The sequence below is a fragment of the Gallus gallus genome, chromosome 6, assembly GCF_016699485.2.
Source record: "Gallus gallus isolate bGalGal1 chromosome 6, bGalGal1.mat.broiler.GRCg7b, whole genome shotgun sequence".
Taxonomy (NCBI): Eukaryota; Metazoa; Chordata; class Aves; order Galliformes; family Phasianidae; genus Gallus; species Gallus gallus.
Window position 1 is genome coordinate 15,921,448 of NC_052537.1, and position 13,712 is coordinate 15,935,159.

Genomic DNA, 13,712 nt, shown 5'->3' on the forward strand with positions numbered 1-13,712 from the left:
AATCATTGTGCACTTTACTGATACGCTGTAATCAAATGTGGCAGATTTAGGATGTTCAGAAGGAGCTGTGCTAGAATCTCTAAGCAAGCACTAATGGAAAGGTTAATATGATGGTAGTTAGCAGACACCAGCAACAGCAGTTTGTCACTAGAACTGAATTTAAACCAGGCATATTCAAAGTCTGTAGCTCAAGGGGGCAATAAAAGTATAGAATGGGTAGACTTAATACACTACTTCCTTTCCTTTTTATTGTCTAGCTACCAGAGGGTACCAATAATTTGTTATGCTTCATAATATATTTGGAGGCATCTGAGAAATTCATTCATTTGATAGAATAAATTGAAAGTGTATTTTTATGCTAACAATACAGATTATACAAATGAAAATTGACAGTGATAAAATGTCTGGATTTCACAAAGCAGCCGCATGAATTTAGGAAACATAAAATGAAATGGGCCAGCCCACAGCTTTAATATCTAAAACACTGATGGCATTGATGTACCTGCCGCTGCACGGCTCTAAAGAGATCTAAATTGCAGAACAAAAGCTGCCAGTCTTTCCCTCTTTCTTTCCACGCAGCCATCCACACACCAAGTGGCACGTTCTTAAAGTGCCGCAGTTTGAATCGCGCGGCTTCTATTATTTATGCAGAATGGGTGTTGAGCAGTCAAACTCCTATCTATTCTTCTCCATTGCAAACAAATCAATTAAGGTGGGTCTTATTCCAGTGAAAAAACATGTAACAGGATTTATGTGCATTCGGTTCTACAATTCAGATTTCAGTGAGATCGCTTACTATCTGTGAAATTAGTACAACTGTTGTCACATTAATTATAGTATTTAAAACCTGCCTATTTGAATTCAGCATTAGAGACCAATAGCTGATAGCTCTCCAGATTGAGTTATCTGAGTGTATCCAATGGGAGGGGCAACGAAAAGGCTCAGGGACTCAAATAAATACCTCGGAAAAATGAAATCAAAAGCTCTGAGAATCGCTGTAAAATCAACAGCGTTTACTTCTAGAAAGTAGGGAATCGAGCATTTTTAGAGCACAGATGGGAAGCACCAACTCGAATCTGTTTTGAAACAGAAATTCCACACCACCCCTTCGAAAAGCAGCGCGGTTTACATTAATCAGTACCTACCAATTTTATATACAACCTTTCTACAATTCATTTGCATAATGATAATCCGCATATGGCAGGGTTTAAGTTCTTTAAGCGGTGTTATATTTCTCTATTTAGTCTTGCCTCACCACTGCTTTAGCAGTGAATCCTTGTGGAGTGTAATGCAGCTAATGAGGTAGCTTTTTAACTGAACAAACTGACAGGTCCCATATCTGCAGAGGCAGCTTGAAACCGTGCCCAACCTCTCGGCTTCCCAAGAGGCTTTTCAAAATTCAATAAATAACATCTGTAGGCGATGTTGGGTGCAGACCTAGCAGAGTGCGTCATAACACTGAGCTGGCAGAACAAAGAAACCATGACGACTGCCAAGTTTCCATGGCAACCGCTGCGAGGCTTGGAGAGTATAATAGCACATCAATCATTGTCCAAAAGAACTTCATTATCAGCACGAAAAAAGCCTTTAGGATCTGTTTAGTGTGCAATTGTGGGTTAACTCACCTCAAAGCCTTGCTCTCTAGCAAAAGTGGCAGCTTCCTGAAATAATAAAAAAAGAACAGTTAATTATAAAGTGCTAGATAATGAAGAAATAACACATTTTGAAACTCATTCAGCCAGTTTTCCTTTTACACGATTATCTCAATATCCCCACATACAGTTGTTCAATTCTGATAGTAGCACCCAAAGCTTCCCCCTCCTTCCCGCAGCCCAACAGCAGCACAATGTCAGCACGCTGCTCAAGTTCAAATAAAGAAGGCACAATATATGGTATTTTCCAGGCGAGGAAAGTTACTTCTGGACACAGGACTTTAAGTAGGAAATCACAATTTCAAATCCAGGCAAATATCCTTCAGACATATTCTGAATTGAAATGACAGCGTTATCTCCATTGATGCACTTCATGGGATACGGGTTTTTAAGCCACTTAAAAAAAATCATTTGTCATCTACAGTGCATAAAAAAAAATAGGAGCATTAAATGTGTTCAAACCCTTGTGGTGGAATCAGATGAGCATTTTAAAGCACTCTGATGTCTTAATCACTGCTTTAGGCAATTTAACTATGTTCTTTTCCTCAAAGAACAGAGGAAACATTAGGGTATCAGAATGTCCTCATTTCTTATTTATATTAATTGGAGCAATTAAAATCTCTTTTGAAACAAAAGCAAGGAGACAGGAGACAACAGCAGTGTTTTTCCCTTATTCACTTTCTACCTCAGCATTGCAAATACTGTTGACAACGCTCAAAGTCTTTACATTTTAACTTGCAATCTTCCAGATTATCTTTGCCAAGTGATATTAATAGAAGGATAAGACTTGAGTTTGAATAGAGAGCTGATCCAACTAAACAAAAATAACTACTGTACCGCACCATTTAAGGCCAGCGTCCCTATGTCAGCTTTAATACTGCAGAAAATACATACTCGTAGATCTATATGATTTGCCAATTTGGGGGCAATCTAAGAATCCAAAGTGGGTACAATTGATTATAACAACAGCAACTTGAGGTTAATAAAATGCGATCAGCTGAAAAGCACAACTCCTCAGGCTGCTTCACTGCAGAAACATAAGGCTGACCGGGTTAGCCTTAGCTGATGTTGACAGAAAAACTGAATCATGGTCCTGACAATTGGGTGCGGGCAAGGTTAGCCACTTTGACAATTTACTTACAATTGAATTCCTTCTTGTACATCACACAGTCAATGACATTTGCTAGCCTGGCTGTCAAGAAGGAGTGTAGGGTTCAAAGATATCACGCAGTGTTTTCCTAAAGCAGCATGTGATTAACAAAGCCTATGCTCATATGAAAAAAGGAGCCTGCGAGCTTCCACTATACAGTGATGCACGTACAATGAACCACAGCACAATCAAGAAAGCCTCAAATGGGACTTGGACACAGAAAGAAATCCCACAAAAAAAAAAAAAAAAAACCAAAACAAAAAACAAAAAACAAAAAACCACAGGAATAAGAGAGCGATAAGGGGGACAGAGAATAAGAAAATAAACTAATGATTACGTACTGCAGCCAAATAACTTCTGTAACCTCAGGTTTTTGGTCATGTGAGTGAAATTGGAAGTTGCACTGATCTGTCCTAAGGGATTTCTTTAATGCCCCAAGGCAGCGGGACATTAACATCTGTGTTAAACTATTGTTTGGGCAGGAAACTGGACACCAGTACATTCTTACATCTGTGAAATAAAAGCTATTCCAGTTAAGTAGTACTTCCTTATGTGAGAGACTTTGAGAGAATTCATCTTAATTTTCTGTTCTGGGGCACCCATGCATAGCAGATGTGGTTTGAAAGACCTGGCTCTTCCACAAGAAAGTACAAACGGATTGCACATTTGGCAGAAAGCATGTTAGGATTTTCCTGCTGGAGCTTCGTCTTTTAGCCTGGTCCGTTGCCCAGCCACACGAGCAATGGTGGCCAGCACACAATCACAGGTTGACCCCTAATGTAAGGGGTCTGTATGTGCCAAAGAACAACAGCAATCTTAGTTTTCTTCTCTCCTGTCAACCAAACCTCACAACACCTCCTGAGCAGCTTCCTCCAGTAAGGAGCCTGCAGCTCCCTGAGAATCAGTGTCTCCCAGAATTACAGGCCCTGAGAATTAAGGCCCTTCTAGAAAAAAGGAGAGAAAAGCTCAAAGCACATCTTTAGAGGCTACGGTTTGGTGTTTGCAAAATGGTGAGAAATGTTCGGCAGGCCCTGAATGCAGGGCCAGTTCAAAGTAAATTAACCAGATAAAAGCAATGAGGAGCTTTTAGTATCTATTCACAATAACAGTGAGAACAGGAAACAAGCGGACCCCATCTGTGCAGCCTTAGGGCACCTCATACTGAGCCTCACGTTCCTAATAGAGTAGTCAGGTTAAAATCGAAATGGCTGTAACATGTGGAGACTGCTGGGGTTACGGCGGCCAGCCAGGGCGTTCCCTGATGCAGGTGATAATCAGTATGATAATCACTGTATTTACAGGCTTTCCATTTTATATCTGACATTGGAAATCACGGAGAAGGAGGGATTAAGGAAATAAACAACCTACACAGAAGCTTTACTGCTCCCCGGAGAATGCAGCATTTCCATTCATGCATGACATGCGACAACAGCAAAGCAAAACAGCAACAGAACAGAATTTTCTTAGGAGGCTTCATTTCACGTCAGGAGTTCTTTTGCTTCTGATAAACTTTAGGTGTTATTCATTCATTACTCCAAGTCAGCATTTTCAGATCTATTTTCCATTTGTGTCTATAGTGCATCTCACTTCATAACACCCTCTCCCCCACCTTTCTTCTCTTAAATACTAAATATATTTTAAACGCTCACGCTCCTTTTTATATAGTCTTTTTATCAACCACGAGAGCACAATTGTTGCTGTACCACCTAAAGCAGAAATGGGATTTGTTAACAGTTATGAAACATTATTTGGCTCCTGCCATTTTAGAAAAAAATAATCCCAAAACATACAGTCACATTGAAGAAAACAGCATACAGTGTCATTTAATGGAGTAACACAATGTCACCAAAGTCAACACACACCCTCTCTTTGCACAATAATGAGCAGTTTACACAGGAAAGCAAGATAAAGAGATAACAATAAAAAAGACAGCTTCCGCCAGTACTGGTCTTGCTGTTAGATTTGACTCTTTTGATAGCTGAAAACTATTCCCTTTTTGCACATATTTTGTTGCTGTTGGAGCTCCAGCATTTAGTAAACGGAGCCATCTATAACATACACACCAGTCAATTGTAACAGGGCTCGTTAGAATTTGGGGCTCTTTTATCATCAGCAATAGAAGCACCTGTTCACAAGTAAAACAAAATATACCCTGTTAACACAGAACCCATTAGCCTCCTCACCCTCAGGAATTAACCACTGTTTAAGAAGAGTTTTGGGATTATAGAGTTAAGTTGGCTCCACGTCAGTAATTGCATGTTCATTTTGCCATAACACACAGAAGGCTCACTATGTATTAATTTTTTGTAGGTACTAATATTTAATGATAAGTTGGCCAAATTATAGCCAAAACTCTAACAACATGCATATTGGGTTAAATTGCCATGAACAGCATTTAAATTCAGTATATTTCTGAAATTAGATGACAAAAGACTGTTTCAAAGCATCACCAACAGTATTATCTACAGTACGCATTTTAACCTTTATCCAGAGGAAAGGAGCACTGTAAACTAAATTTGCATTTCATTGCTGAAATCAACATTATCTCATAAAGAAATGATAAAACAGCAGGACAGCAATGATACCTTTGCACACTGAATGCACTTCCCGTAATTACACAAGAACACAAATGCAGGAGATGCCGGAGCTAACCGCTTGCCTCCATCCTTCTTGGTAGAGGAGGTACCTCACAGAATAACCTATAACCCACGTGTTACAGCACTGCCCTGTTCAGCTCCCTCTAATTCTCTCTTTAACTTTCCTTGACAGCCTCCCCTCCTCACTATTCTCCTACCCTCCCAGATAATGTCCCCAGCTAAAAAAAAAAAAAAAAAGGAAATGAAAGAAAAGAAACACAAAAACAGGTTAGGATGGAGTTCCCATTCCAACAACCATAAACTTCCTGATTTACCCGAAATAAGCCCCCCAAAAACAAGCCCTGCTCACATTTCCAGGAATACAATCCCCTTTCTCTGCACAACAAATCTGTGACTCAGTGCCTTTACCCCATCCCATAAATCAACAAAATCTTAGCCACCACACACTTATACAACAAGAATAACTGCAGAGGAAGATGCCTGCACTAAATTAGAGGCATCAAGAAAAACAAACAAAAACAAGAACAAGAAACAAGCAAATAGCAGCAAACAAAACCCAGCAAATGACTATCTGGACCATCCGTGGGCTGTTTGCATTTGCTGGAACCACTCCTACTGGTGTCAGCCACGTTTGATTACAATGTGAATAGTACCTCTACCACTACGCTTCTTTTTTCTGCTGATATCTTCTAAAAATCTATCTTAAACATTTCTTGCTTCAGCTTCAGGGTATTGCTGTTGCACAACTGCCTTTTGAAAAGTATGAGCAGTTAGTTTCCTTCCATTTGCACTGTTTCCTTTAACACATCAAAGGCAATGGTATAGCCACTTAGTACTATCAAATCACTGATGAGTTCATCTCTAATCCTGGTATAACTTCTTGTTCTTTGTATTCTCTCTGGCTTTTCTACAGCCTGTCATGTTTGCTAAAACAAAGAGTTAGCAGTTGCACAAATCTTCTCTAACATTCAGACCCCGTTATCTAAATGAAACGGCTGACAACAAAGTAAAATAAGCAAATGAGGATATAGTGATGTACACCGATATCTACAACCTAATTCTGCACAAGATCAACTCAAATAATAGAGACAGGTGCTAAAGATTTGTGTTTCTGAAATAGATGTTTTTACACATGGTTTCTTAACATAAAGCTTTCTAAAACAACAATTGAAAAAAGAAATAACAAACGTTATTTTTCTCACCACACCACAAACATGAAAGTCTTCTGTTTCATTATAATAAAATTGCAAACACTTGTACTTCTAATTCAGCTTTCTTTAGGCAAACACATTTGTCCTACCTATTACCCTGTTACTTTGTCACTTTTACATTGTCATCCCTGCTCCTAACAAAGAACTTTCTTATAAAACTGCTCTCAGAGCTATACTGTTTTACGAACTCTATAGGTACTGACAATCTCTGGTCTCAGCAGTATGCTTTGTCCAGTAATTCTGAATACAAGCCCTTAAAATTCATCTTCTTTTGTTAAAAGCTCTCTCTTATTATGTGAGGTTGGTCATTTATCAGCCATACAGTCATGAAGAATACTACTGTCAAGATCACCATAAGCCCCTGCTTTTGGTATTTCTTTCACAGAATACTCACCAAAGTGGGGGAGCTAGGCTAGTTTTTAAGGACATGGGCTAGTGAGCAGTGCCATGCCATGTTTTGCATTCCTCCACTCACTGACATCGTGACACCACTCTTCTGAGTATGCAACAGAAAGCCAAACTTGAGCCACTTCTTGAGACATTCAAGATCATGCTGGGTGGAGCACTGAGCAACCTGATCTAGCTGTAGGTATCCCTGTTCATTGCAGGGGAGTTGGACTAGGTGACCTTCAAAGGTCCCTTCCAACTCAAATGATTCTATGATTCCATGGAATAAAGGTGATGTCAAAGGTGATGTCAAACAATAGTCATGCCATACCTAAGGAATCAGAGGCAGACACTGTTAGACTACTTGATGATCAACTGAAAACATGACTTCAACAAATGGCTACTATCATTATGTTATTTGAAAACGAATTGATAGAAAATCTATAGAATATAGTTCCAGCTAGATCTTTAACCTTTCATGCCAGCAGTACACTTACTGCAGCTTGTGAGAAGTTACACACATCCCTCTACAATTCAGTGCTAAATAGCTATCAATAGTTACTCAAAGTTCTTAGATTGTCCTATCCAGCCTTGCGTGTCATTGTAATCCGATTTTAAAGTCAGCTATCACTACATTTCACTGTATAAAAGCAGTGCAAGCTCATATGGCTTTATTAAAAGATGGCCATTTATAAAGGCCAAGAGATGAATGCGATTTTGTTGTTCTTCCCCATCCCCCAGAAATGCTTGCTTCGAAATGGGTCATATGAGAGTTTGAGAAATAGAAGTCGAAAGAACCACCCAGCATACTTTCTGAAACAAATGCATATCTGACGAAATTTTGCTACTGCTGATAAAGTCTGAGCTATACTTGGGGATGTGTTACAGGAATATAATGCTTCAGTATTATTTTCCTTTGATAAGCACTAATTCTTGATTTGGTCAGTAGGGTACACCTGTTCACATTTCAGAGAAGATCGATAAAAGCTGGTCACAGAAAGGACAGACCCTGCAGACAGCCTGAGAACCAGCACTGAGAATCAGCAGTATCTGAACAAGTATCTATCCCACACCCGGTATTACCAAAGAAAGCACAGCTGGCATCAGTTGCATGGGCAGATTATTGTAAAGGAACACCAAGTGTTTTTTTCCTTTCTTTACTTCCACCATGAGTAGTCCCAGATCTGAAAATTGCTTTTTTCCCACAAAGGATAGCAAGGATTCCTTGCTAAAATATATCCTAAAATATTTTTTCAGTTTGCTCAAATAATATGAGATACTGGCAAATATAACTATACTACCTTCATGCTTTAAGTGAAAATACAAATTAATAATAGTGAAACGAAGAATCAGAACAAGTAGGAATGCCATATGGGATTAAAGTTGCAATGTTCAGAGGGGGTTCTGGCATTCTACCAGAGGGTTTTGTCTGAAAAAGCATAGTGTGAAAAGAATGAAGAAAGGAAATGCATTTCTTCTCCTGCTTGGGTTCACGCTGGAGCATCTGTATTACATACAATTTGTTAATATTCAAGTTATTTATTCTCCTACTTATGTTATTACCAGAACTATAGTTCCTGCTAGAATTTTCTATGGAAAAAATCATCCTGAGTCGGAGCGTAATGCCATAACAAGGTCTGCCACAGCTGCAGTAGTGATATGCCTCTGAGCCATTTTGAAATTTTATGACGGATAAAAAGCTATTACTTATATCTCTACCCTACATCCTTACCTAAAGAACTGAACTGGTTCTGACTGTACATTTCTCTCTCCTCACAGATAATAAGCATCAAATTAGCGAACTTCCTTACACCATCTCTTTATACAAATGTGCCTATCGCTATCTTGAAAATAAAATGCATCATGATCAGAACAGAGAGACTCCTTCTTTAATCATCACCAAAGGAATAGAACATAATAAAAATGAAAACAAACAATAAAATGAATTTAATAGCTAGAGGATAAGAGTTTTATACACATATAAAAAATAAAAGATATGTGGGATCTTTTGAAGCCTTTAATACTGCACATTATAAGCTCTTTGTACTAATCTTCTGGCTGAAGGATGACAAACAGAAATAAAAGATTGCATCATTTCCAACAAGGCCTTCTATGATTGCAACCACTCAGAGTAGCCTGAAATCACTGACAAGATATTCTCATCTAGCAATTTCAGTTGAAGAGAATAATCAGATACTGTGCTAAAAGTGCTGGGATACAACAGGACGTGTCTATTCTAGCTATAAGGTTAACACATTTTTAGCAGCAGAATTTAGCTGTTTTCTGTACTTTGTTTTGCATGATATCATGCACAGACATTTACAATTATAACTAAGAACATGGCATTGGAAACTCTATGAAGAATCATCACATAACTCACTTCATGTGCTAGACTTACATCGCTTGTTAACCTTAGCAAGAAAAAAAAACCAACTGCTCACTGCAATCTTCAGCAATAACACTAACTTTTAAACAGATATGAACAGTATGCATTTTACCCTTCCAATTAAGTTTAACCCAGTTGTCTTATAGCTTCTTATTTGAGTCTGTTGTGCTATTTCACACTAAGCTGATGATGCATTTACCCGTATTCAAGATCCAGATATTCAAGTTTTCTCTTGTATTTCCAGTGTTAGCTACTGAAAAGAAAATCCTCGTTCCCAGTCTGCACTAGCCTCTCTCTCATGGCATGGTCATTGCATGGAACAGCAACACTGCAATCTGACCATAGGTAGGTCACTGTGGTTCCAAAAGAAGAACATGAGCTCTAATCCACGATGTGAGTAAGACACTTTTAGTCAGATGGGTTGCTAATTTCTTGAACCATTAAAAAAAAAATGTAATAGTTATAATTAGTATTTGTCTGCTTCTGACCTATAACTGCTTGAGGATGAGTGCTTTCTTGGTATGTTTGTCCCACTCCTAAAAGAAGCCAACCTGAACCTGAGATGGGTTTAGGCAGAGCAGAGGATGAAAGAGAAAACAAGCAAGATAATTAGAAAGACCGCAAATTCCACAATATTTTGAAGAATTATTACAGCATTCCAAGTTGAGATTGGAAAGGGCCTTTGAAGCTCGTCCAGTTCAACCACTCTCTCACACAAGGTCAGCTAAAGCAGGTTGGCCTAGACTGTTTTGAATTTCTCCAAAGACAGACTCTCCATTGCACCTCTGAGAAACTTCTTTCAGCGTCTGACCACCCTCACAATGGAAGTTTTTTCATTATGCTTAAGGAGAGTTGCCTGTATTTCAATTTATGCTCAGTGTCTCTCGTTCTGTCACTGAATATCACTGTGAAAAGCCTGGACCCATCTTGATTATCACCTCTCACTAGGTATTTAGGTGTTAATAAGATCCCTTTGAACCTCTTCTTGAGGCCCTCAGCTTCTCCTCATCTACTTGGTCTCCAGCCTGTCTTGATGCATGAGGCTATTTTTTCCCTAGGTAGAGTACTTTCCATTTTCATTTGCTGAACTTTATGAGATTCCTGTCAGCCCATTTCTCCATTCTGTCAAAATCTGACATTAAAAACTTGACATTACATTTTGCTTTAAGATAGTAGCTACTGACTGGAAGTACAGGATAAAATCCGTGCTGGGTCTAGGTAGATGGGGAAAGACTTTGCCAAAGACTTTATTGATGTATAAAGGAAATTTATGTGATTGTTAGGAAGGAAAAAGACACAATTAAAGAAACCAAGCAACTAACTACAGTCACACAGCAAGGATTCTAGGAGTGAACCAGAACAAGCTGCTACAACAAATAAGCAGAATCTATCAGAGACTATGAAAAACCTTCTACCCAGCTTCTGCTGCCCAAAGGGCTAATGGCATTAAAAAGGAAACCAAGGATGAAGGAAACGTGCAAGCCTACTAATGTCTGGACTACTGAACTTAGCCTAAATATTTACTTCACGCTGATTTTAAGAAATTTGGCTTGATTTGGGCTGCATAAATTCAAATGATCTATAACCAATTTCTTCACACATTCAAATCACTTTTCCTCCACTACAATTGCTTTCTCCTTTAAAAATTAGATCATGGCTATCCTACTGGTTGGTTTTGCCACCATGTCTTCAAAGATTAAAGTGAAATTGTTTCAAGAAGTGGGGTTCAAAATTCCTCTGCCAGAAAGCAACTACACATTTTCTTAGCACTTCTTTCTACTTTTAAGAAATCACATCTCACTGAAAATAAGAAAAATTATAAAAGAAAGAATACATTATGAAAGAAAGAATACTAAACTATCAAAACTTACTGGCTCTTTGAAGTTTTCTGAGTGCTTGAAGGTTATGAAAATCCCCAACTATTGTTTTATATACGCTAGTTACATCAGCATTCATGTTTAATAGTGCTGATGTGTCTTTTAGTTACTATGAAGTAATTATTTCACCTTAGTAATGCGTAGTAGAAATTAATTAGTATCTGTTCTCTCTTAAAGATATAATTTAATGCATTAACTAGTTGTAAAACATTTATGTGCAAATATATTTTTCTTGCGGTGTTATGACTGAGGATATGATCTATGTACTATGAACTACTGTTCTCCAGTTTATAGATTCACACAGTTAACTTTTAAAGACAAACTGAAAACAAAAATTTGGTCTCGGTTCACATGACAGGGAAATGTAAGATTTGAACAAGAGAAAACTTTCAGTTTTGACCGTGCTTTTTTCACACAGACCAGTTCTCTAAATCTTTGCTAAGCAAGGACAATCTTCTAATGGCATCAGCTGTACATTCTAAAGGATCATAAAACTATGTCACAGTTTTCAAGCAGTAATGCTTTCAAAGATTTCCACATAAGTGTACAACTAACTTAATAACTTTGATTCTAACTCATGCACATTCTCCATATACTCCAAGACTCAAAGAACATTTTTTAATCCTCACTTTTACTTCAGGACAGTTACCACTTAAAGCTCCAATTCTGTACCTTTAAAATGCTACATTTATTTTAGGATTTGTCTAACAAACATTTTTTAATTACTGAAATAACAGATTGGCATTATATCCTAATATACAGTTATATTTTTACTTAATATATGTTGGTGTATTGTAAATGAGCCCGAAACGTACCTAAAATTCTACCAGATACGTTTCTTATTTTATTACATGACAAATCTCAGACTACAAGTTATTCTGAAGCTGAAATAAGCAGTGGTAGTAATAGTAGTAGCAGCAATTCAGTTTTGGACAGGTTATTTTTAGCTGCATTCTTGCTCTAGCCCTTCACTACAGATTTCTCACACCTCCTGAGTGCTTAGAAGTGTAAATAATCTTTTTCTTTCCTTCTGTCTGCAGCATTATATTTGTGTTTAAATATAACAGAAGCTATCGCAATCTAGTTTGCCTCATACTTTCCAACACAAGAAAAGAAACACTTGCAATTTTTTCCATGATGCTGCATCTCTTTCATTTTATGCAAAATTTGAAAAGAGCTCTGGGGTCAGAGTAGTACTGCTCTTTTTCTCAGATTGCATCCTGATTCGGGCTCTTGAAAATTTATTACTTTCTCTTATATGAGTAATAAATATTTGTCTAAATACTATACAACAAATGACTGGGAACGTTCTAAAACATTACTGTTGTGCTGTCACAGCAAAAGTGGTTGCAATAACAGAGCACCACACACTGAATTCAAAGCTTTTTTAAAAGACAGATATTTAGGGATTGGAAAACAAAGAAAAAAGCAAGTTAGGACCTCTGAAAAGTGGCACCAATTTGTAGAGTCCCCTTCTTTTGATGTTGCTTTTTCCTAAATGAGCTTGGAGAAACATAGCACTCATATAACGTAATAAAATGTAATTAAGTTATAAACAATAAGCTAGAACATACTCAGCATCAGCAGACACATACACATCTCCCTAATTCCTTGTCTCTTGTCAGGTTTCTGCATCACACTCTCCTCTTTCAGTCCAGTTTATCATCTCACTCTAAATGATGTTTCAAAAAGTCACGGGCTCTGTTTTGAAAACTGCCATGCTCTAAAAGGCATTCTGATCTTAGGTTTAGACCATGAAAACAAACAATTTATTTAGAGTCTGGCTGGCTCACATGGTGAGCAGTGAACAGTTTGCAGAGGATACTGTGCTAAAAGTGTCACTTTTAAAAAATAATATTGAAGCAGTTCTTTACAAACATGGCAGTTGTCCAAAGCACATATGGAACATTAAATATAACCATAAAATTTTATGCACCAGATTTGACCAAGGTCTTGAGCTCTAATTTATATTTTCTCCATTTTGCTGGAAGACTAGCTGCATTTGATAAAGCTACTTCATAAGGACTCTGTTCTCCTAACATTTACACATCACACATCTGGACTTGGAAAGGGAGTTTGAGTAAGAGAGCCAACTAATGCAGATCTTGTTTACATTATATGCAATTACTCTTGTGTCATGAATCTCCCTGGGATATCAGAATGTGCTGAAGGCACCCAAAGAATATGTACTTCAAATAAGAGTGCATAAACCTGGGTGTTTATCCATGAGCTCCTTATACATGGTTATGTAAGAAAACTAATGGCATTTGTGTTTCCTAATAACGTTTCAATTCATTTTTATTAATTACTTGTATGTAATTAGAGCTGCCCTTGGTGCCTGAAGATCTCTGTTTGGATTGCTTTTCTCTCACAACTTGCTCGCTGCAGCCAAGGGAACTAAGTGATGGCAGTTGCAACACTCAATTCAGTTACATAAACATATCGTCCTTGC

General features: G+C 37.8%; 1 protein-coding gene across 7 annotated transcripts in view; it reads right to left on the minus strand.

The window, feature by feature from the left end:
* Nucleotides 1-13,712, minus strand: part of ADK (adenosine kinase) — a 279,755-nt gene that overhangs the window by 48,963 nt on the left and 217,080 nt on the right. For all 7 annotated transcript variants that reach the window (XR_005860619.2, XR_005860620.2, XM_025151570.3 and 4 more), the window contains exon 8: nucleotides 1,626-1,661. Coding sequence is in view for 5 of the 7 variants with exons in the window: in XM_025151570.3 (XP_025007338.1) it covers nucleotides 1,626-1,661 (36 nt within the window). In the remaining 2 variants the exon portion in view is untranslated. The remainder of the gene's footprint in view (nucleotides 1-1,625; nucleotides 1,662-13,712) is intronic.